Source organism: Pseudorca crassidens, chromosome 10 (genome assembly GCF_039906515.1).
Source record: "Pseudorca crassidens isolate mPseCra1 chromosome 10, mPseCra1.hap1, whole genome shotgun sequence".
Lineage (NCBI taxonomy): Eukaryota > Metazoa > Chordata > Mammalia > Artiodactyla > Delphinidae > Pseudorca > Pseudorca crassidens.
Genome location: NC_090305.1, coordinates 68,603,493 through 68,627,779, shown reverse-complemented (window position 1 = coordinate 68,627,779; position 24,287 = coordinate 68,603,493). Strand labels below are relative to the sequence as shown.

Below are 24,287 nucleotides of genomic sequence, written 5' to 3'. Positions count from 1 at the left end.
TGTTTTCATTGTGATGATAATGACCGGACATGCCTAGGATCAGGAAATATCTCAGTAGAAAGGTGCCAGGAGACCAGAGGCTTAACCAGAGTATCTTTTAGGAGCAGTGGGATCCTTATTTGGAGATGCAGCCTCTGTTTTCAGAAAGTTTGTTGCATGAGACTCGGTCACATTTGAGAGTGAGGTCTTGCTTCACGTCAGGCGTTTCCTACCGTTGCCTACTTCCTGGCTTGCAGTGCCCTAGGGTGTGCTCTGAAGTTGCCTGGTGACAAGTGACCAATGCCCAAGCGTTTCTCAGATACAAGTCACTTCTGCACAGAGGTCTTGCTTTTTGATTTGTCTGTCAAAGGTAGAGTAAAAAAACAAACAAAAACTTTGTATTATATAAGTTTTCAAGCATATAAAAAATATCCTTATGTAATCAATGTTGGATTTCTTTTTGACCGAATTTACTCTAAACTACTGGCAGTATTTTCTAGAACATTTTAAACGAATGTCAAATAAAATTTTTCTTTTTTATTTTCTTTTTTTTTTTAATTAATTAATTTTTTTGGCCACTCCATGCGGCCTGCAGGATCCCAATTTGCTGACCAGGGATCAAACCCATGCCCTTGGCAGTGAAGGTGCAGAGTGCTAACCATTGGGCCACAGGGAATTCCCTGTTCTCTTTCATTTCAACCAGAATGTTGTTGTCTGTTTAAGAAGTTGATAGGTCTTGGATATTTGTAGTGGCTTTATATGGATTTTTGCCCTTTTAAGTTCAGGGAATAAAATAAGTTACCAGTGAACAGTTACTAATAAGGGGAGTGTTAAGCCATGTGCCTTGAGGTTCTGTATGTCAGAAATTTAATTTCGCTATCTTGTAGTATCTCCAGACCTGAGATAACTGGGTCTGCCATATCAGACCAGTCTTGGGTAGTGACTTTCCTGCCTGCATAGGAGGCTGGGCATACCGGCATCACAGTGGACAGGCCTCAAGTGTATGCTTAAGTCACCTGTGTGGCAGAAGAGAGTGCCCTTGGCTCTGACAAGCCTTACTTAAGGAGCTGCCTGAGTTCTTGGACTCCTTTGCAGCCGAGATGAGGCTCAGTGAAGCAGATGCTCTTCAGGATTGGAGAAGGTGCGTTTCCTTATGGGTGGGTGAGAGGCTGGGGAGCCCTCTTTCCCCCTCCCTTGCTGTGACCACAGAATGTGAAGCAGAACTCAGTTCCTGACGCCCATTTAGGCCCCTGGATAGTTCCCTGACATCTGCCTACAGTGTGGGTACAGGATCACTCATCTTTGTTGCCACGTCCCACTGTCTTCTCAAGGGGAACCCTGGTTGACATCAGATCACATGAGGTTGGGCACTCTGCAGGGACAATGCATCTTAATTATATTCTGTATTCTAAAAATGACCCCAAATCTAGAAGGAAAATCACAGTTGTACATATTTGAAACAATGCAGACAACTCACTTTCTTCTGCATGTGCCTATATGAATTTTAGTAGAAAATTTGATAAAATTGATATCAGGTTTTTTTGGGGGGAGCCGCACCATGCGGCATGTGGGATCTTAGTTCCCCAACCAGGGATCGAACCCATGCCCCCTGCAGTGGAAGCGTGGGGTCTTAACCACTGCACCGACAGGGAAGTCCCGTTTGATATCAATTTAAGATTTGGGGCAATTAGCCCTTGAATTAATTAGTATGAAAGTAGGAATAAATCTAAAATAAGATGCTGTGAAAAATATTGAAACATGAGTTTGAAAAGAGGTTATTCACATTTGGTAAATTTAAGGAAACAAAAGGAATTTCCTCAAATAGCACAGTGAAACTAAATCGCCATTTTCCTATTCTGTTATACTTATAGCCACCTGTTTAATCTGGGTCAAGTACTTTGGAGGAAATTCATCTCTTATTACCATTTTTCTTTGTCTTTCACTGGTAACTCTTAAAATTTAGGGAAGCTTATCATTTGTAAATCAAACTAGGATGCCCTGAAGATCAACCTTGTGTTTTATCCTACTGAAAGATTCAGTATATGACCATGTGGATGAATGAGACATGAAGATCAATTAATTTCTTTACTCTCACTTAAATAAAATTTGTCTTGAATTAGCATGAAAATGGGCTTTTTGCAATTAATTTTAAATAACTGAATACGGAGAACATTTATTTCTTGAGAAGAGACCTAAGGCATTAAGTAGGGCTTGCTTTTTGCAAAATATCAGTAGCATTGTTTCTGCTTCTCTCTCCCAGATCAAGCACTGCGCCTAGCAGAAATTTTACTACCTCTCCAACATCATCAGCAAGTCCCTATTCCTCAGTATCTGCCTCTCCCATTTCAAATGGTGATAGCACTAACACCTCTGGGATGCACAGTTCCGGTGTCAGCAGGGGGTAAGAGCAGGTCCTTTCACTTTGCTTCCTTCCCCGCTGAGTCCTTTCCCAGGCCGTACCTGGACAGCTCCTCTGCTGCTACACTAAGCATAGTGGGATTAGGGCTCCCCATGGGAACATGCTGCATGTGGTTTCTTGCTCCATTTCATACCCACAGTAAATTGTGCCTCCTAGTTCTGATGTACATTGCTTTTCTTCCTGCGAGCTGGTGTTTTCCCCACAGCCTGTCAGTTGGTGGTCATGGAGGTCACTGCATTTGTCTGTGAAGGAATGGGCTGGTTGTCTGGCAGAATAGCTACGCGGGGATGATTGTTGGCTGTGGGAGGACCCTGCCTGTTTCCCCTCCGCATGGCTGTGATCCTTTCTCCGAGTGTTTCAGGAGTACCTGCCATATAGCACAGACAGGGTGGAAGAGGAAGGTCAGGAGAGAGAGAGAGTGCCTGCACACTCAGGCACAGTCAAGACTGAGTGTGGCCTGGTGGGTGGCGGCAGGTGCAAGCTTTGATCTTGGTAACCAGTGTTCTTCCCCGAAGTCACCTGGCAGTTAGCCTTCTGGAGGGATACAAAATTAGCATTTACCAAAGCTGAGAGCAGAGGATTCAAACAGCATTTCTCTCCTTAAGGATGTGCTCACCACCCGTTGTCATGTCAAATCAAAACAGGGGGTTGGGGGGGGCTGGAGGGCTGGGGAGGGGAGTAGAGAGACCTTGTCTCACGGGGTTATTATCAAGTGAGAATTCTAGAGGCCCCGACGGAGCCCCAAAAGGCATCCTGAGGGCATGTGAACAGCACTCACTTTTATTGCTGATGTGGGTTATGTTTTCCAGTGGATCTGGCTTCTCTGCTTCGTATAATTGTCAGGAGTCCCCATCAACTCACGTACAACCTGGGCTCTGTGGACTTGGAAACCTGGGAAACACCTGCTTCATGAACTCCGCCTTGCAGGTAGAGGGCAGAGGTGCCATCTCAATAACACTGTGTCTTCACAGTACTTGAGGCTCAGGTGGGAGTGGCCTCTAAGGTGTTGGGAGGATCTTCTCCCAGGGGTCCCTAACGACCCTTTGTTAGTACTTCAGGGATCCCTGCCAAGGCACGTCCCACTGGGTAGTACAGAATGGCCTCATCAGTGTTCCTGGCCTCAAAATGTCTTCTTAATCAGTTCTAGGTTTGATTTTACAGTAAAAGTATGTTGAATTTTGTTGACCATTGGGGAATGATCTCAGAAAGTACTGGAATACTTGCCTGGTTGGTCTCTAATGGGATGAGAACTCACAGCAGCTGGTACTAAGCCAAATTATTCCTGCTTGAAGTTGACCATCTTTTCACCAGTGAGCCATCTCACCTCATGCCCCTGCTTGGAGAAAATCCTAAAATCCTCCCTTTGAAACCTCATTTATTCATCCATCAAATATTTTTTGGGCACATACTATGTGATGGTACTGTTTTGGGCATGGGCTGGGGTTAGGGTCTAACTACAAAGTTAGGAGGGCACAGTCCTTAGTACTGCCTTCACTTCTGACACCAGCTGCAAATTTGGGGCTCCCTGCACCCTCGGTTTTGTTAATTTGCTAGAAAGACTTGTAGACTCACTTAAAAGTAATTATACTCACAGTTATGGTATGTTATAGGGAAAGGATACAGATTTAACATTAGGCAAGGTTAAGAAGGGAGTAGGGCAGAGTCTAGGAGGGTTCTCAGTGCAGAGCTTCTGTTGCCCTCTTCCAGTGGAGTCAGGATGCTTTACTTTCCTGGCATTGATGTGTAACAGTAGGCATGGAGCATTGCCAGGTATGAAAACTCACTTGAGTTTTGGTGTCCAGAATTTTTATTGGGGCATTATTATATGGCATGACTGATTGGTTGCCCAGTGGTTAAAGAGAAAATTCTTGTGAATTGGTGAATGTATTCAAAGATTTAAGGCAGAAATACCAATCATGCCTATCTTCTTTCAGCACCCCAAATCATTTTACAAGGCAGGATACTCTGATACCAAAATATGACAAGGAATTTCTAAAGAAAATTTTAGACTATCGTATCTCATAACTGTAGACACAAATAATGTAGATAAAATTTTAGCAAATCAAGATCAATGATATCTAAATAAAAGTGGTAACACATAACAAGTAGGTGTGGTTTGTGCTAGGAAAACCAGGTTGGTTTAACACCTGAAAAATTAATCAGTCTTTTAACACAGTAACAGAATGAAGGAGAAAATAATGTGATCATCTCTATAGATGTAGGAAAACTCATTTGATAGAATCCAATACCCACCTTCATTTTTTAATTTAAGGAGTTAAAATTAGTATACACAGGTACAATATTATTTATTGTTTTTTCTAATTATCCTGATTTTCCCCACCCAGAGTGTTTTGGCTCTAGTAAAGCATTTTGCCTTCGGCTTACTTATATTTTGTCTTCTCATGAAATAGTGGAATGTCGCAGTCACTTCCAATGAAAAAAAATATCATCTTAAAATTATTATCTTCCACTGAATAGAAAATTACTGTGTGTCAGGCATTTGGGATATACAGCTTTTGCCCTCAGAGAGCTTGTCTCAGAAACAATTCTTAGGCAGTAAGTGTGAGCTCCCTCCAAAACAGTGTCCCTGAGAGGCTAGTCACAATGTGGCCACCAGCCGCTGGGAGGCTGTGCCTTACTGTTATGAGCCCTTCAGAGAATCTGCTGAGCACTTCATTTTGTTGGCGTGACCCTCACTGGTCGTTTAGAACTGGGTTTATCTTGTGTCTCTGTGTGCTCTCCAGAAGTGGTGTAAGCTGTGATCGTGTTCTCTTTCAGTGCTTAAGCAACACTGCACCACTGACCGACTACTTTCTCAAAGATGAGTATGAGGCTGAAATCAACAGGGACAACCCTCTGGGAATGAAAGGGGAAATTGCAGAGGCCTATGCAGAGCTCATTAAGCAGATGTGGTCTGGAAGGGATGCTCACGTGGCACCTCGCACGTTCAAAGTAGGTTGACGTATATACTTCCTTTTTCCTATTTTGGGGAGAGTGGTTTTGTGTTGTAATGAAGCATTCCTTTACTGCATTTTGGGATTAAGATGGGCTCCGAGACTAAAAGCACTACATGGTCAGATCCTTCTTTTCTGTTCAGTCATTTAGCACACACTTAAGTGACTCAGCCCCCACCTCTGGGCCGAGGATACTTCAGATAATCATTTGTATTGTAAGCTGCTTGTTCAGAATGCTGTATTCTACAGTGGCATTCTTTTTTTTTTTTCTTTAAGTTTTTTTGATGTGGACCATGTTTAAAGTCTACTGAATTTGTTACAATATTGCTTCTGTTTTATGTTTTGGTTTTCTGGCTGCGAGGCATGTGGGATCTTAGCTCCCTGACCAGGATCGAACCCACACCGCCTACACTGGAAGGTGAAGTCTTAACCACTGGAGCATCAGGGAAGTCCCTACAGTGGCATTCTTTAAATGGTTGACACCCTAAGCCAGACCATAAAAATTCAGTCAAATTTCCAGTATCATCTGAAGGGTGCTCCCAGGTTCCCTGAGGCTGGAACGTATACCAACTGTGGTTTGAGTTGGGTCCCCTAAGTTAGGAATTGGGCTGACATTGTCGGATGTTGGTATGAGGGACAGTTCTCACTTGGGTCCCTCAGCTAGGAAGATGGGTGAACTGCATTGGGCACTTGGAGCACCTCAACCTTCCATTGCCCTGAATGTTTTTCGCTGCTGAGGGGGAAGTGCCTTGCCTCCATGTGTTGAAATCTGGAAATCCTGTTTGGTTCAAGGAGCCTTCATGAAGCATCTGATTCACAGATGAAAAAAAATATAGCACCTAAGCTCAATGAGAAAATTAAAATCTTAGATTGTTTATTGAAATTGAATACAAATTCTTTTCATTCCCATGGGCACATTAATCCCTGGGAAATATATGCAAATTACTATTCCCAGAGTTTCTGTTTCTGAAGGTCTAGGGTGGGGCCTGAGAAGGTGCATTTCTGTCAAGCTCTCAGATGATGCTAATGCCACTAGTTGGGCACTGCACTCTGAGGATCAGTAGTGTAGAGCAATACAAGGCAGACACTTACTTAGGGCTAGGAGGGCTCTTATGTACAGTGCTCTTATTTAGGGCTAGGAGGATTCCTCTGGCTGATGCAGGTACCATTTGTAAACTTCTTAGGGAGACTCTGAACCAAAGAAGGTGGTTGGAGAGGGATTCGTGTCTGTACTTAGGAGATGTGGCTACTGAGGGAGTCACTCTTTACTCCTCTCTTAGGGTAGTGGCCCGGGTTCCAAGTCTGTAGTTGTCCTGGATTTCAGATCTTAGCCCTCTTCTCTCTGGTAGGAACTGCTGACCTTTAGGCCCTTGAGGAGTTAATCAGGCTACCTGGAGCAAGGGTGTTCTCCCTTACGGTACCAGCAGACTGCAAATTTATTTATTTATTTATTTAAAAAATAAATTTATTTAGTTATTTTACTTATTTTTGGCTGTGTTGAGTCTTCGTTGCTGCACGCGGGCTTTCTCTAGTTGTGGCGAGCGGGGGCTACTCTTCCTTGTGGTGCGTGGGCTTATTGCTGTGGCTTCTCTTGTTGCAGAGCATGGGCTCTAGGTGCACGGGCTTCAGTAGTTGTGGCACATGTGCTCAGTAGTTGTGGCTCTCGGGCTCTAGAGCACAGGCTCAGGAGTTGTGGCGCATGGGCTTAGTTGCTCTGCGGCATGTGGGATCTGCCTGGACAAGGGCTCGAAGCCCTGTCTCCTGCATTGGCAGGCGGATTCTTAACCACTGTGCCACCAGGGAAGCCCAAAGTTATTTTTGATGACAATTTCCTATCTGACTTCACTGGTTCTTTATAACTTACGCCTTCTGATGTGGTTGCTTTTGTTGTAGACTCAGGTGGGACGTTTTGCCCCTCAGTTTTCTGGCTACCAACAGCAAGACTCTCAGGAGCTGTTAGCCTTTCTTCTAGATGGATTGCACGAAGATCTGAACCGAGTGAAGAAAAAACCGTACCTGGAGCTGAGGGATGCCAATGGGCGGCCAGATGCGGTATGATATTGAAGACTTTTGAAGAAAAGTATTCCAAAGAAGCTGCCTCCTATTGGGAGGTGCAAGGGCATTCTTCTGGTCATGGAGTATTGGTGCCAGGGCTCTGGTTGCCTCTCACTGTTGTTTGTGACGTGGACATGAGGTCTAATATGGAAATGTGTTGCACGTTACAAAGGGGCTAACTCTAGTTACCCCTGATGCTCCCTCTTGGGCTTCTTCAAGTTCGAGTCAGTTTGTTTAGTATAATTACATTGGTGAACCAGAGACTAGGGCACCCTGAAAACTGTAAAGTGCCTGTAGTGTGGGCCCTTGGGATTATTGAAATCCATTAAAATCCATCCATGATGATTAAAATAGTTTTTATTAATGTTATTAGGGCACTTACATTTTTTTGCCTTGATTTTCAGATCTATGAAGAGGGAATTCAGTATTTAAGCTACCTATCACATTGGGATGATCAATATGAATACTTCAAAGTAGCATGCACATCTTAAAGGAAAAACCATGAGCTAGCTGAACGATAGCATAAATTAAAAGCTCACTGAAGGGACTTTGGATCATTGGAAGCCCTATAGGAGGCAGTCCTTCCCCGGTCAGGTCCATGTGTCCACAGTGCTCTCAGTTTGTCTCTGTCCCGTAGATCCTGCATCAGCACTTTGTTAAGTGTAGGATTGGGCATGGAGCTGGCATGTGGAATGAGTTTGGTATGCTAAGAGCAGTCCTGGCCCTCACTGGCCTGGACCAAGTTCTTGGCTGCACAGACTGCCTCACAGTCTATTTCAGATTTTGCTGTGAATCATTCTAGATGCAGAGGCTAAGAACTGGGGGATGTTGAGAATGTCTTACTTATCCCCTTTGCTTTCTTCCAGGTTGTGGCAAAGGAAGCCTGGGAGAATCATAGGTTGAGGAATGACTCTGTGATTGTGGACACGTTCCATGGCCTCTTCAAATCTACCTTGGTTTGCCCAGAATGTGCTAAGGTTTCTGTGACCTTTGATCCATTTTGCTATCTAACTCTCCCACTGCCCTTGAAGAAAGATCGAGTTATGGAGATCTTCCTGGTTCCCGCTGACCCTCGCTGCAGACCTACCCAGGTAAGAGAAATCGGCACCCTCATGGTACCCCTCGTTGTGAGTGGCTATCAGACCCAGAGTGGGGCTGCTTCCATCTGTTGCAGCAGCAGCTCCATCAGCTGCCTCTGAAACCCCTTGGCACTTGCCTTGAGTGTGTGCCCTTGTCCTCCCTCAGATCTTTGTGTAATCCCATGTCATTCAGGCATATTGTGAAGGTTTTCTGGACTTCTCTGTCACCTTTTCCCCTATGCTCCATTCATTTGACTAAAGGAACCTGGCTGATCTGCTAAGAGATCCTTGAATCTGAATGTTAGGGGACTAGAAACAGTACTTCCCTTGGTTATGTTCACCCCTAAATCAGCTAGGAGAGCCTTGCCAGAACAAAAGACCAAATGAAAGGTGTGACAGGCCGGTCTTAGTGTCCAGCCCTGCTGATGGCTCACTGCATGCTTATTCTGGCTTTATGACAAGGACTGGTTGGCAGTTTGTATAATTATAACATTTCTTTAAAGGAAGTAGTGAATGGCTCTGAAAAGTTAAGAAAAAAATAAAGCAATGTGTAGGAGGGAAAGAGATGGTCCAGCTTCTGTGGTGCTACCTGAATAGAGAGGCAGGTGTTGATGCAGACGACTTGCCTATTTGCTCAGCTGGCCACCCATCTGGGCCCTGAGCTCACCACACACTGTTTCTGGTGGGGCACTTCTGCCTTCCGTGATGCCTGCTCCTCCCAACTCATCTCCCACCCTTTCCAGAGCACCCTTGTCACCTCTCCCATCTCTCCTTTGCAGTACCGTGTGATTGTGCCGCTGATGGGGGCTGTGTCTGACCTGTGTGAGGCTCTCTCCAGGCTGTCTGGCATTGCTGCGGAAAACGTAAGGCGAGCTGTTCAGTGGCATTAAGCCTATTGGGGGCAGTTCATAGTCCTTTGGAGTTAAGTTTCAACCTTGTAGCCACTTTTGTGGGGTAGGTCTTATCAGCCAGCACACATGTGTTTATATCTGAATGCCTCAGACCTCCTGGCCCTTGTTCATTTTGCACACTGTGCCTGAGACTGTCCCTTCCAGCCCTGGGAACACTGTCTTTCCTCCACTGAGGACACACTAGCTATGGTCAGAGGGCCAGGACTGGGGATTTGCTCTCACTTTGCCTCCCCTTCCTACCTGACCTCATCTGTAATGTGAGAAGCTGGAAGTTCTTTCCTGTCCCAAACTCTGTAAGTCTGTGGAGTGACTTGATAGAAATCTTTATTTAAAAATAATTGCTGGGACTTCCCTGGTGGCACAGTGGTTAAGAATCCACCTGCCAATGCAGGGGACACGGATTCAATCCCTGGTCCAGGAAGATCCCACATGCCGCGGAGCAACTAAGCCTGTGTGCCACAACTACTGAGCCTTCGCTCCAGAGCCGGCGAGCCACAACTACAGAGCCCGTGTGCCACTACTGAAGCCCGCACCTAGAGCTGGTGCTCCACAACAAGAGAAGCACGTGCACCACAACGAAGAGTAGCCCCCGCTCGCCACAACTAGAGAAAGCCCACACGCAGCAACGAATCCCCAACGCAGTCAATAAATAAATAAATTTATTTAAAAATAAAAATAAAATAGAAAAATAAAAACAATTGCTCACGCTGGCCTTTCTGCTGAGCGTGGCGCTGTGTGAAGGTGGGGAAAGTGAAGACCTCTTGCTGCCCGAGGATCCATCCTCCTGGATGCCCCCAGCCCCTCCCTTGTCCCAGCCCTGGTCAGTGCCCTTCTCCTCCCCACTTCCCTTGCACCCCTGCTGGTTTCAGGTGGTAGGTCTTGGTGGTTGGGGTTTGGTCTTTTCTGCTATGTGCTGAGGATGGCTTGGGGAATTCCGGCCCCAGGGAACACCCCAGAGGATTCTGGATTACTGCTGGTCTCTGGTCAGCACTCACTCCCCACCATTCCTGCCACTGGAAGGCAAATCCTGTCATAAACCTTGGGACAGATACAACATGTTTTCTGGTGGCGACAGCCATGCTGCTCCCCTTTGGCCCTTGGCCCCTGAGCTCTGGGGCTGGTTGCATCGTGATCTCTCAGGGGGCAGCACTTACATTTTCATTTGTGCCTGGGTTATTAAGTAGGTGTACTCTTTTTTTAAAAATATTTATTTATTTGGCTGCGCCGGGTCTTAGTTGCAGCACGCGGGATCTTCGTCGCAGCACGCAGCATCCTTTTAGTTGCGGCATGTGGGATCTTTAGTTGGGGCATGTGGTGGGTGTACTCTTATCCATCCTGTAATCTTTCTGTTACTGTTGATTCTTAGATGGTGGTCACAGATGTGTATAATCACCGGTTCCACAAAATTTTCCAAATGGATGAAGGTTTAAACCACATCATGCCTCGGGATGACATTTTCGTGTGAGTACTCAGTGGTTTCTGCTGCAGGGTCAAAGGAAACATTCTAGAGGCTTTGCCAGTGTCTGTCAGTGTCTCCAGAGCAGAAGATCTGGCAGTTGGTGCTCATGTGGATTTGCCCCAACCCCTGGGTGCAAGAGGTGGATGTTCAGGGAATTTTGGGTAGCCATCAGTGCTAAGCGCCTACTGGCACTTCAGAGCTAGACATTCCAGATAACTCTCCTCAGCATGAACAAGGCTTTTGTCAACAGTTGCTACCTGTTAAGAAGGCCTGTTCAGTGGTTCTGCAGATGGTCCTGCTATCAGAAATGCTTTTCTCAAGAAGAGTCACAGCTTTGTGAGGGGCCACGGGAAGACAGGAGAAGGGACTCAGTACAGGGAGGGTCTCGTCCTTTCTCCCAGCCACAGGTAGTGGCGTCTCAGGCAGGTTCCATCCCAGATGACAGGGAAGGTTGATTTAAGCAGCCTTTTCCAGCGCTAACATCTGCAAGCTCTGAGACTCGGTTTTCTCATCCCTGTGGGGACAGTACACTCCAACTGCAGCTTGTCTCCTCGGCCCCTCCCAAATCCTCTTGCTTCAAGGCTGCTTTGTGTGATTGTGTGTGTGTCCCTCTTCCAGGTTGGGGTAGGGTGGGGGGGGTGGAGTGTGAGCTTGCCTGAGCTCCCAGCAGCCTCTTGCTCAGGGAGGCTTGCGTGTGGAGCACACCCATGTTGTCCCTCCCTCATTCCCTCTCAGCCAGAAACTTGCCTCTGCCGAGAAAGGTTTTTAGGATTTTGTTTTGGTTTTTGGTTTTGGCTGAGGAATGCAGTACACAAAGGAGGCATTTCCTTCCCTTTACATTTTTGTGGCCAATGACTTCTAGGTCACTCTAAAAGGAAGAATTCTTAACCACACCCAAGATCCTAGTTCTGTTCACACTTGCATAGGCTGCCTCCCCACTCTCAGCCATGTTCCCTTACTTTACTAATGGAGGGTGCCAAGGCATATGCTGGGCCACAGGGCTGGGACTGTCCACTTCATACCCCAAGACCTTAACACAGTCTCCCTCACTTCTGGAAACTAGTGCTCGCAGATACCTGCGCTGAGAAGACCTGGGACATCACCTTGTGGGGAGGTTGGCAAACCACCAACGGAGGATTCTTCAGAGGGCTTGAGGGCCAGCCAGTTGGAAAGCAAATTGTTTTATGATGAATTGATAATTGTCTTATGAAAACACAATTGTAGCATCTAATACTTTTTGAGCATGTGACGTACTGTGCTACTGAGTTACTTAATCCTCACCACTACACTGGAAGGTGGGTGATCCCATTGTCCACTGGATAAACAGACTTAGAAATTAAGGCACTTGACCTGGTTATAGCAGCCAGAAAGTGACAATGATGGATCTGGAACCTGGGCGAGCCTCACTCCAAGGCTTGGTTCTTGACCATTATGCTGGACACCAGGGTCCTTACCCTAGAGCATACCTTGGACGTTTTTGTGAGTTTTTCTTTGAACTCTTTCTGCATATACTATAGTCAGGACTGTTTGCCAGCCATGTGGGGGGAGAGAGAGAGAGAGAGAGAGAGAGAGAGATCTGAGAGAGAGAGAGAGAGAGTGAGTGTGTGTGTGTGTGTGTGTGTGTGTGTGTGTGTGTGTTTATAGTTTTCAAAAATTGAATCAGTAAGTTTGTGTCTCCCCCTATAGGAAGAGGGAAAGACTACAGTCGGTTGCCAGCAATTTTGGTAACATCTGTTCCGGGATAAAACATCTATAAATCTCCTCAATCCCATGTATTCACTAAGTAAGACACATTTTTCAAAATCATTGATTTGTATTTAGCAGTTTCTTTGGTTATCTCTGATTTTTAAAAAAAATTTAATATTCTTTTACTTCAATGTTTTTGAAGAAAGATGGCAAACAGTTTTATAAATTTGCTTCCTCATTTGAAATAAAGAGTCTTTGGCTTATATTCTAGGTATACGTCGCTGTACAGTATTTGGTTTTACTAAAGGGCAGGGCATTGAGAATGCCTTTTTCTAAAAGTTAAGCTCCTTGATGGGTGACAAAAGGTGAACTTAGTGGCTGGGCCCCCCCTGTGTGCCTTTGTGTCTGAAGTGATGGTCTGGATGATAGGTGTCATCTGTGTTGAGTCCCAATTGAAGGACCACAGAGTTTGAGGCCATGGTTGGGGGAAGGAGGATCACATTAGCCCCAGGTCCTGGGTTGTGTAGGTTCACCTTGTGTTAACAGTTGACTCTCTTTGGGATTCTACCCATCCTCCAGCATCGTCTTGGAAATGGTTTTTCCACCTTTTGTACTGAAGTGTGCTCTGTCCTAGTAACCGTAGTCCTGGCCACCATGTAGCTGCAGCTCAGATCTCTGTCTCTCACAGAGACCTGCCGCTGAAGTTGCTCTCTTGTGTGATTGACACAGGTACGAGGTCTGCAGCACTTCCACAGACGGCTCTGAATGTGTCACGCTTCCAGTGTACTTCAGGGAAAGGAAATCCAGGCCGTCGAGCACTTCCACTGGGGCAGTGCTATATGGGCAGCCACTGCTGGTTTCTGTCCCCAAGTACAAGCTCACCCTCGAGTCTTTGTACCAGGCTGTTTGTGAGCGTATCAGGTTGGTGGTAGGAATGTGATTTGCTTGTTATCTAAAATAAGATAGGGCCTAGTAAGAGTGACTGCCCCCTGCAGAGTGCCAGTGTTGACCCCGTGTGCTCACTTCTGTTAGAAATGTAGTTGTGTCGGCCCCTGGGAGGGCCAGAGCAGGTGCTATTGGGACAGAACATCTGACACATCTGAAGCACCATGACAGTGAACACCTAAGCCTCTTCTAGTTCCTGGAATCATGTCTTCACACCTGTCAGTCACCTGCTTGAGGGAGTATAGTGCTTTAATGGCATTTTGTATTTGAATGTAATTTCTGAACTACTACACTATCATTCTGAACCTGATAATTAACATTACTGGGAAATATTTTTTTAAATGATGGTGCCACGCATCGTTTATCAGAGATTTGAAACAGACTTTCTCAGAGTCTGTTCAGTGCCCTGGTAGTTAAACTTCTTATCTCATAGGTTCCTCTCAATTTCTTGAAGTGTTAAGCCATCACATGAATTTTAAGGCCCTTTTATTTACGTAAATTGCTTTGTGAATAGCTGAATATATAAATTAGGAACTACTTCACGCTGAGTAGTGGAGAAAAATAGGTAAAGGATACAACTAACAAACAATTTCTTTCTTCTTTTCAAGCCGCTATATAAAACAACCTTTGCCTGATGAGTCTGGCAGCTCGCCCTTGGAGCTGGGGTCCTGCAATGGCTCCAGGGGCAGCTGTGAAGGTGAGCGTACGCCACACCGTGGGGCTGTCACTGACCAAATCCCTCCCAACTTCCCTCTTCTTCCAAAGGTGTTGTATACATGGGTGAGGGAGGCTCTGAGGCGGGGTTGGGGGCTCTGCCTAGAGAGCAGACCTGGAAGCCCTGTCTGCACCACTTCACTCTGCCAGAGCCCATTGTCCAACTTTGACACCTCGTGTAATCTTAGGCGTGGAAGCTGGGTTTCACCTCAGGGAGACTAAGCATAATAGGACTGAGTGACTTGCCCAAGGTCATGTAGCAGAGTCAGGATTTGATTCTGACCCGTTGGGATTGCTGAGTACACTTGGCTGCCTTCACAACCTGGCTTGTGTCTGTAGAGCTTTTGTCTTGGCCCTTACCCATCACCATGGTCCAGCAGCCGCCCCTGGGGAGGACAGATGTCCTGCCCAGCCAGTCAGAAGGCAGAGACAGGTTCTCTTGGCCTTTCTTTCTTTCTACCCAGGAAGCCACAGGTGGTAGCTGGCTCTGGACAGCTCCTGATGTCGGAGTGAGGAGCCACAGTTGGAAAAGCAGTAGGATAGACTTGTTGCAAGAAACCCAGAGCCCTCACCATCCTTCTGTGGCCTAGTGCTCACAAGCCCATCTGTGACCATGGAGCTGTGTCTAACGTGCACTGTGGCTGTCATCCTTCTTTTGGGGGCCTGCGTGACTGACTAGGTGGCTTTATTCCTATAAAACCAGAAATATCCTCCAGTTCTTACGCTTTGTGAATAGCTGAATATATATTCCCAGTTGAAAATTCAAATGCCCAGATTTCTGCAAGACATGCCTGGTCCTGGAAAGTGAAAATTGACATTAAAAATAATGACCAGGGGCTTCCCTGGTGGCGCAGTGGTTGAGAGTCTGCCTGCCGATGCAGGGGACACGGGTTCGTGCCCTGGTCCGGGAAGATCCCACATTCCGCGAGCGGCTAGGCCCATGAGCCATCGCCTCTGAGCCTGCGCATCCGGAGCCTGTGCTCCGCAACAGGAGAGGCCACAACACTGAGAGGCCCGCGTACCTCAAAAAAAAATAAAATAAAAAAATAATGACCAGAAGGCTCTGTCCTGAAGGGATATTCCAAATTGTTGGTATTTTAGGTTGAGTATTTATTATAGTTGTACTCCTGTTCTTGCCCAGAATATCACGTTCTCCTCCCACGAGGGATGAACAGGAGTGTATTTTGTGCACAGTTCCCACAAGCAGACATGTTGGAGCTGTAATGGTAGTCTCTGAGCAGACCTTGGGTGACCTGTGGGTTCTTAGTGCTCTGGAACTTGAGGCACTGCGATTCCCAGCTTGAGGTGTGGGGCAGACCTCAAAAAGTCACTTCATCTCTCTTAACCTTGGTTTACCTATCTGCAAAATGGGATGATGATAACGGCTTCACAGAGTTGAGGTTACTGTTTAATGAGATAGTGTGGTTAGAGTATCTGGCACATAATAGATGCTCAGTTAATAACAGCATCATGTCAGTATTTGCTATTTTACAATTAGCCTAGTTTCTTAGACATTCCATCTGTCAGTCTCTTGTTCAGTCTCTTGTTCTCACTGCCTTCTTTTGAATTCCATAAGTGAGCCTTGGTGCATAGACTTCAAATCTTGTTTAATGTTGAAATAATTCGAACCTCTTTACTGCCATGGCTCCTTATTAGGCCTGTGGTGGCTGTCTCCTGCTGATTCTCTGAGTGTCTTGGGCAGGGCAATGTTTCACTTGCCAGTCTGAGAGCAGAGCAGGCTTACCTGGGCGTAAAAGGGGCAGTGCCACTGCTTCAGGAGTGAAGTGAGCTAATTGAGAAAGGAACCTCTGTGAGAGCTGAGGCTGGCAGTCTTATGCACACTGGCTGTTTCAGAGTCCTGCTCATGGGGACTCATGTCACACTGTCATCCATGGCTGTGATGTTCCGGTGGCCTGACAGGAAACTGTGCTGCATTGTCCTGGGCCCAACTTGTCCTTCCTCGTGACAACTCCTGAGACACAGTCTTTGAAAGAGGATTTTTTTTTTTTAAACTTATTTTTTGGCTGCATTGGGTCTTCATTGCTGCACATGGGCTTTCTCTAGTTGCAGCGAGCGGGTGCTACTCTTCGTTGCAGTGTGCATGCTTTTCATTGCGGTGGCTTCTCTTGTTGCGGAGCACAGGCTCTAGAGCGCAGGCTTAGTAGTTGTGGCGCACAAGCTTAGTTGCTCCGTGACATGTGGGATCTTCCCGGACCAGGGCTCGAACCTGTGTCCCTTGCATTGGCAGGTGGATTCTTAACCACTGTGCCATCAGGGAAGTCCCTGAAAGATGATTCTTATGTAGAATATACATCTTCCTTTCCTCAGTTTCCATTTCTATTGCTATTTCCCCAAATATATAAACTTCATATTTTGAATCTTCCCCCGTTACTTTTTTTTTTTTTTTTTTGGCTGCGCCACGCACCTTGTGGGATCTTAGTTCCCCGACCAGATATTGAACCTGGGCCCCCGGCAGTGGAAGCACAAAGTCCTGACCACTGGACTGCCAGGGAATTCCCTTCCCCTGTTACTTTTACATCACCTTTTGGAGTTGTCCCCATCTTTGTTGAAATTACTTATTTGATACCTTAACTTTCCCCTTTGACTGCCCAACAACAAAAATTATGATGAGCATGATCATGGATTTTTTTTATTGCAGCCACATATACCAACCAGTTCTCTGGAAACACCTGGGAAATTTACTCATCACCATATGTCTCTAGAATGCCTCTTTAAATTTCTTTTTTTAATATAAATTTATTTTATTTATTTATTTATTTATTTTTGGCTGCATTGGGTCTTTGCTGCTGCATGCAGGCTTTCTCTAGTTGCGGCGAGCGGGGGCTACTCTTTGTTGCAGTGCACAGGCTTCTCATTGCACTGGCTTCTCTTGTTGCGGAGCATGGGCTCTAGGCACACGGGCTTCAGTAGTTGTGGCACACAGGCTCAGTAGTTGTGGCGCACAGGCTTAGTTGCTCTGTGGCATGTGGGATCTTCCCGGACCAGGGATCAAACCCGTGTCCCCTGCATTGGCAGGCGGATTCTTAACCACTGTGCCACCAGGGAAGTCCCTAGAATGCCTCTTAAAACTTTTTTTTTTTTCCCCTGGTTGCATGGCTTGCAGGATCTTAGTTCCCCAGCCAGGGATTGAAGCCAGGTCCATGGCAGTGAAAGCTCTGAGTCCTAACCACTGGACTGCCAGGGAACTCCCCCCTCTTCAAACTCTTGAAACTCAGCAATCTCAAATGAATAAAGAGAAAAAAGGAGGGGGGGGATCCTGTGTGCTGTGTTCCTTGGGGCCCATCATGGTGCCTGCACCTGAGAGACATGCAGTAAACACTTGTTGAAGGGACAGTCATCATGTTTCTTGTGGAGGAACTGAAGACCTTTACTTAGTATTTGTGTTCATTATCATATTTAAAGTTTTACTTTTAAATTGTTTCTTACCAGCCGATCTTCTTGAGTATTGAGTATGGGTTTAATTTTGGTCCTTTTCTCTCTGTGTGCCTAATGATCAAGTTGAAAGAGTCAGACTATGTGTGATGAAGCCCAGTAAAGTACCAAGTGGTGAGGGCCCCAAATTTAGGGCTGGCAGGACTGCTGACTCCCTTTTACCTTCTGGTGACTCCTTGAACCTCTCTGGGCCTCTCTGTCCTCATTGTGGAATAGCTGTGCCCACTTGCCTGCTTACCAGGTTGTGGGGGTGTCACATGTGAATTTAAGTGCCTTGTAGATGCAAAGGGGTGGATGTAGTTTGACACACATCAAATGAATCTGGAAGGAAGCACCACAGTTAGGTATGAAATAAAAATTGCAGCATTGAAATGGTGGCAAATTACATACATGTTATTTTTCATTTGTATGCTAGGAGAAGACGAAGAAGAAATGGAGCATCAGGAAGAAGGCAGAGAGCAGCTTTCAGAAACAGAGGACAGTGGGGAGGATGAGCTGGGAAGTGACCATGGCGAGACCACCCAAAAGAAGCTCAAAGGCCGACCCTGCCCAAAAAGGCTTTTTACCTTCTGCCTTGTGAACTCCTATGGCACAGCCGACCTAAATTCCCTTGCAGCTGATGGGAAACTGCTTAAACTCAACTGTAAGCACTTTCTCTGACCTTTCAAACTGGGCTTTTGGGGACTTAGGATCTATTGGAAAATCCTTGCACTTAGCACTCACTGACTGCACTGAGCTTTCATCATCTCATAGTGTGGCTCCAGGAACAGACACTTGTGTGATCCTTGGCTTAAAGCTCCCTAAAGACTGTTTCAGAGACATGACACCCCTCCGCACTTTCCCTTGGCCTTCTTGTCAGGCTTTTCTCTTCCGTCCTTGATGACTTCAGAAGGAAACGAGCTCTCCCTCCACTCCCACCATCCTTCAGGACTTTTGTTCCGGTTGATAACACTTCTTGTGGCCCTCCTAGGTGGCAGCATTTCCCCAAACTTATGAGAATAAATGCGTATTTCTTTTGTTCCATGAGAATACTCATGAAATGTGACCCATCTAGAGAATGGTCATGGATTTCACAGGCTGTTACCTGGAGCCTGTAATGGGGACTGCTGTACAGATGGGAAGGGGCATCCACACGGGATGTGTGTTGTGCGTGAAAAGCAACATGTGGACAGTGAAGATGCCTACCCTGGGTCGGGAGGGGAGCTGCAAAAGCATCTCTTGTGTCTTTTTGCTTCCTTCATTGGAGAAGAGTTTTGCTAGATGTCCTCTAGTTTGCTAGCTTGCTTCCCTTTTTAAATAATTACCTAAAAAGAGTTTTTAAAACAGCTTTATTGAGATGGTTTTGGATCTCTCTTGCCTTTTTGCAGCTCCATTCCCTCCGTGTGGCTTCTTGTCTTTAGTGTAATGCCTTGCAAATTCTAGCTCCCTTCTTTTTTTTTCTTTGATTTATTTATTTGAATTTATTTATTTTTGGCTGCTTTGGGTCTTCATTGCTGTGTGCGGGCTTTCTCTAGTTGCAGTGAACAGGGGCTACTCTTCGTTGTGGTGCGTGGGCTTCTCATTGCGGTGGCTTCTCTTGTTGCGGAGCACGGGCTCCAGTAGTTGTGGCACAAGGGCTCAGTAGTTGTGGCTCACAGGCCCTAGAGTGCAGGCTCAGTAGTTGTGGCACACAGGCTTAGTAGCTCCACAGCATGTGGGATCTTCCTGGACCAGGGCTCAAACCCGTGTCCCCTGCATTGGCAGGCAGATTCTTAACCACTGTGACACCAGGGGAAGTCCCTAGCCCCATTCTTGAACACTGATCTTTGACTCCTCAATCAGTCTTTTGTTCTCCTCCCCTGCCCCCCCCACACTATGGCCTGGAAAATGCCTCCAGGCGATAAGCTGGGGCCATGTAGGCATCACCTTATTTTTTGCCTTCTCTCAGGGATCTCACTCTTGCTCTGCCTAATAGTCAGTGTCTGAAAACAGTTGTTTCCTCTATTTTGTCAGGTTTTCTTGTGGTTTAAGGCAAGAGGAGAAATCTGGCCACTGTTACTCCATCTTGACCTGTACCCTTTCAGAATTCTATGTAGTTAGTGCCTTTAAAGTGTGTAGCATTGAGGAAATCTTTGCCAAAGGATTTGGGGGCCCAGGGATTCGGAGTTGGCTGGCTCAAGGCAGAGCATCGCTCTTGGCAATGGCTGTTGATGGGTGAGCAGGTGTTGATGGCGTAGCCTGAGTGTGGTCCTTCTCACTCTTGTCACCTGAGGAGCCTCTCCTGTTGCTGGCCATTCAGTAGTGAGTGACACTTTGGTCCTCCTCCACAGCTCGATCCACACTAGCCATCGATTGGGATAGTGAGACCCGGAGCCGTTATTACGATGAGCAGGAATCTGAGGTAGGTCACTTGGCATTCTTGGTCAGGGTGGGTCTCTCTCACCAGTTCCCCAGCAGTTTAGCAAGGTATGTTTTAGACCGAGAATGAAAAGCACTTAAAGATTTTGTCATTATATGTTCAGGGGATGCAGAAAGTACATTAGATTCCAGGCGTGAGAGCTCGTGAGGTTGTGGCTAAGCCTGGTAAGATTTTGTTTCCTCAGCAGACCTCAGCATTTTGTTCCTCACAGACCTACGAGAAGCACGTCAGCATGTTGCAGCCTCAGAAGAAAAAGAAGACAGCAGTGGCCCTGAGAGACTGCATCGAGCTCTTCACTACCATGGAGACCCTTGGGGAGCATGACCCCTGGTATGCAGCTCCCACCTCTGGGCAGGGGCACCCAGGTACCCTGGGACTGAGATCTGCTGGGGCCATCTATGTACACAAAAACCCTTTGTATTTGGATGTGTCACTTTTTTACATGGCTGACCCTACAACACAGGTTTTTCTGTGTGAATTGTGTTTTCCAGACTAGGACAGCCATCACTCTCTTTTAGAAGGTGGCTTAGAGACCTCCCTGCCCAGAAGCAGTCATGCTGAGTACAAGAAAGGATGTTATGGGATTGCCTCCATGCTTGAGAGCCCAGGTGGCACTGGCCCCCTGCCTCCCCACTAAGTGGAGGTTTCTCTTTTCAGGTACTGTCCCAACTGTAAGAAGCATCAACAGGCCACAAAGAAGTTTGACCTGTGGTCCTTGCCGAAGATTCTGGTGGTCCACCTCAAACGTTTCTCCTACAATAGATACTGGAGGGACAAACTTGATACAGTTGTGGAATTCCCAGTCAGGTGGGTCCCTGGGCTGCACTGTTATTTTTGGGAAAATTAAAAAACAGGCAGACAATCTGGGCACTGATTGGCAGAGTGTTTTGCTGCCAAAGACTTTTCTGTGTTAAGGTGTGTGTGTTGCTAGGCTCTGAGAAGTTGCTTTGGCTCACTTCCCCTCCGTGTCTGTAGGGAAAGGACTCTCCAGTAGAAGCACTTCCTCTCTCGAGTCCCTTACGCAGCCTAACTGAACTGGTCTTCCCATCTGTCATTGGTCCCAGGGAGCCCAGGCTCAGTAGAGCAGCACAAGGACATGCTGTACCTCGTTAATGCAGGGGCACAAGGAACCAGAGAGTAATCTGCTGGGGAGAGTTGGATTTTTGGGGGTGCAGATCCACCACAGTCCTGTCCCTGGGGCAGGGACTGGGACTGGCTGTCTACTAGTGTCCTCTTAGGCCCCAGGGTACAGAGTATAAGTGACACAGGCAAGTCAGTCAACAAGGTAGGAGTCCCCCCACAATATGCAGATTTAAAAATGCTTTTTGGGGGATGGGGGATGGGTAGATAGTTACATGAAGTATAGACATGTCAACGGGAGGACCTAGGTGGTGGGTGTATACATGTTTGTTGTAAAATTCTTTTTTTCTCTATGTTTGAAATTTTCAAAATAAAACATTAGGGAAAAAAGCTTTTGGGGGCCTGTTTTGGTATTTAGCTTAAATTTTTATGGCACTAATTAGTAATTCTGATAGTAACAGCCATTTTTACAAAGTTGCTGCAGCCCTCGTGTCTGCCCAGAGCCCTTCTTTGACATTTGGTCTCAGCTAAGGCTTCTCTTTTCCAGTCTGAACATGTCAGTGGTCAGAACAAGACCCCAGGGCTCCTTCTGTCTGGACTGTTCATTCGTTCCTTCTGCACTTAGTTTCTGAGGGCCTCCCTGTGTTATAGCCTGTTGCATGAAAGGGGTTGCTGGGTTGCTCTGACTTCTTTCTCTGAGTTTAATGTATTGAAGGGTTATTTTTGTTTTCTTTGCTCAGAGCTCTGAACATGTCTGAGTTTGTCTGTGACCTGTCAGCAAGGCCTTATGTGTACGACCTCATTGCCGTGTCCAATCATTATGGAGCCATGGGGGTTGGCCACTGTAAGTACTGGAATCTGCTTCTTTCTGAGATGTTGAAATGCCCGTGGCCAGTCATCTTTCACCAGCCTATCCCTGTGTGCCAGGCATTGCCCTAAGCACTGAACTTACACAGCTCCACGGGCCTCAGGTTGCGGGCTTTTTCCATATTGCTGCCCCTCAATTTTTCTGGTAGGATGGTGGTTCATATTCTTTAATCCAATAATCCACCTCTGGGAAACCTAAGGAAATTACTTGACTTTGGGGAAAAGCTTCATGTGCAAAAGATATTCACCTACTTATAATAGTGAAAAATTAGTATTATTTATAATAGTGGAAAATTAATAATAGCATTGGTGATCAACCATTGGCACTTCTGTCCATCGATTTCATGGAAGAGTACACAGTCATTGCAAAATAAAATTAATAATAACATGAGGAAATACCCATGGTATGTTAAGGGAAAACAGCTACACAAAATTGCATCATTACAGAAAGTAGTATCACAACTACATTGAAACAAAAGACAGAGAAACTATGATAGGAGGGGGGAAAGCCTAGGAGGAGAGAGACCAAAATGTTAATTTTTTCTTTGTTCTACTTTATTTTCCAAAATTTCTATAATGTGTAGGTTTATCTTCACTTTTATACTTTTACTAGTTTATTTTGTTACTTGTTTATGGAAAGGTTTTAGTGATGTTGAAGTGAGGAGCTGGGTTTCCTCATTTCTCTTCTATTGCATCTGCACCATGATAACTGCCACTATACCCAGTGTCAGGACCCCAAGAGATGACACCATGGGAGGTGTCAGTTCCATTTACACTCACAGTGGATTAGGGAACTGCCCTAAACCCCAGTCTTCTCTTCTATACTGATAAGCTTTTTCTGTTGGCCCAACAGTCTGTTCTCCTGCCTCTCCATTCTTACCATATCACCTCTTGCCTTTAGATGGCTGCTCAGTCTCCAACCCTCAGGTCTACATTCCAGGCCATTAGAAGAAGAGGAAAAAAGGGTATGACCTTCCCTTTTAAGCAGATCTCCCAGAAGTCCCCCTCAACTCCTCTACATACATCTCATTGGCTATCACTTGGTCACAGGGCTACCATCTAGCTGTAGGAGAGGATGGGAAATAAAAATGTGCCTGTTTGAAAATTGGGGCTCTACTGGAGTGGCTATTAGCAATCTCTGATCATATCATATCCTGCAGCACTTACTCTTCTCTTACTTTTTTCTCCCCAAAGTAATTTCACTATCTATATTCATGCATACTGGACACATGTATTCATTTTTAACTTCCATTTTAGCATCTAAACACTGCTAGGGCAGATTACTTAGCCTCTTTATGCTTCAGTTTCCTCATCCAGGTTAGGCTTCAGTTTCCTCATCCAGGTTAGGCTGGTTATATGCAGGTCCACATTGGGTCCACAGTTGGAACGCCACGATTGAGAGCCACCATTGCTATTGTTATGCCAAGCACGGACAGCGGGGACACGCCCTTGGCACCTTCTCTGTCACTTTGTCCCATGTCGTCCACCACCACTTGGTGCAGTAGGCACTGCAGTGAGTAATGGTTAAACAGCTTAAAAAAAACCAGCTTGCCGAAGCCACACAGCAGGTTGAGACTGGAAACCAAATCTCCATCAGATTCTGTTGTTTCTGAGAGTCTGGGTGGAGCAGGAATTGGGTATTGCTGCTGGGATTCCTGTTGTAAACACATCCTGCTTCGAAATAGTGTAAAATCAAAACTGGAAGTGTTGTCTGTGGGAAATGCTTGCCCGGTGTGGGGAAATGCTTGGCCCGGTGTGAGGAATTGTTATCCAGCCGCAGATTCTTGACTCACAGTTTCGAAGGCAGATATATTTAAGTTTTCTTGTTCACATCCCAGCTTTGCAAACCCAAATACCCAATGTGTCCCTCTCTGGGATTATCCCACAGGCTCCAGAGGCAGTGAGAGGCAGTAGTAGCCAACCATCTGCCTGGATGAAGTGGGGGAGTTTGACTTGGCATGTTTTTGAGAACTGTTGTTTTGTTTAAATCTTAAAGTATCAGCTCCTTTTAAGTATCCCCTGACTCTGGGTTATTGCTCATAGCCATCCTGAAGATTGACACTGGATTCCTCTATTTTTTGGATTAGTTTTCCAAAATTACAGTTTAAAGCCTTGGTCCCCAGCGGCTCCATTTTTACCCTTTTAGTGCCTTTTTGAGAAGGAACAGATTTTTTTTTTTTAACATCTTTATTGGAGTATAATTGCTTTACAATGGTGTGTTAGTTTCTGCTTTATAACAAAGTGAATCAGATATACATATACATACATCCCCATATCTCTTCCCTCTT

General features: G+C 46.0%; 1 protein-coding gene across 10 annotated transcripts in view; it reads left to right on the top strand.

The window, feature by feature from the left end:
* Positions 1-24,287, top strand: part of USP4 (ubiquitin specific peptidase 4) — a 48,370-nt gene that overhangs the window by 22,840 nt on the left and 1,243 nt on the right. For 3 of the 10 annotated variants that reach the window (XM_067754387.1, XM_067754389.1, XM_067754391.1), the window contains 14 exons: positions 2,240-2,380; positions 3,208-3,325; positions 5,177-5,350; positions 7,246-7,404; positions 8,274-8,498; positions 9,266-9,349; positions 10,764-10,858; positions 13,272-13,463; positions 14,096-14,184; positions 18,070-18,297; positions 19,964-20,034; positions 20,264-20,382; positions 20,710-20,859; positions 21,873-21,976. In XM_067754387.1, coding sequence (XP_067610488.1) covers positions 2,240-2,380; positions 3,208-3,325; positions 5,177-5,350; positions 7,246-7,404; positions 8,274-8,498; positions 9,266-9,349; positions 10,764-10,858; positions 13,272-13,463; positions 14,096-14,184; positions 18,070-18,297; positions 19,964-20,034; positions 20,264-20,382; positions 20,710-20,859; positions 21,873-21,976 — 1,949 coding nt within the window. Of the gene's footprint in view, positions 1-866; positions 1,121-2,239; positions 2,381-3,207; positions 3,326-5,176; positions 5,351-7,245; positions 7,405-8,273; positions 8,499-9,265; positions 9,350-9,788; positions 10,056-10,763; positions 10,859-12,542; positions 12,640-13,271; positions 13,464-14,095; positions 14,185-18,069; positions 18,298-19,963; positions 20,035-20,263; positions 20,418-20,543; positions 20,564-20,709; positions 20,860-21,872; positions 21,977-24,287 lie in introns of those variants that run through there. The other 7 variants (XM_067754392.1, XM_067754388.1, XM_067754390.1 and 4 more) reach the window with 7 other exon arrangements.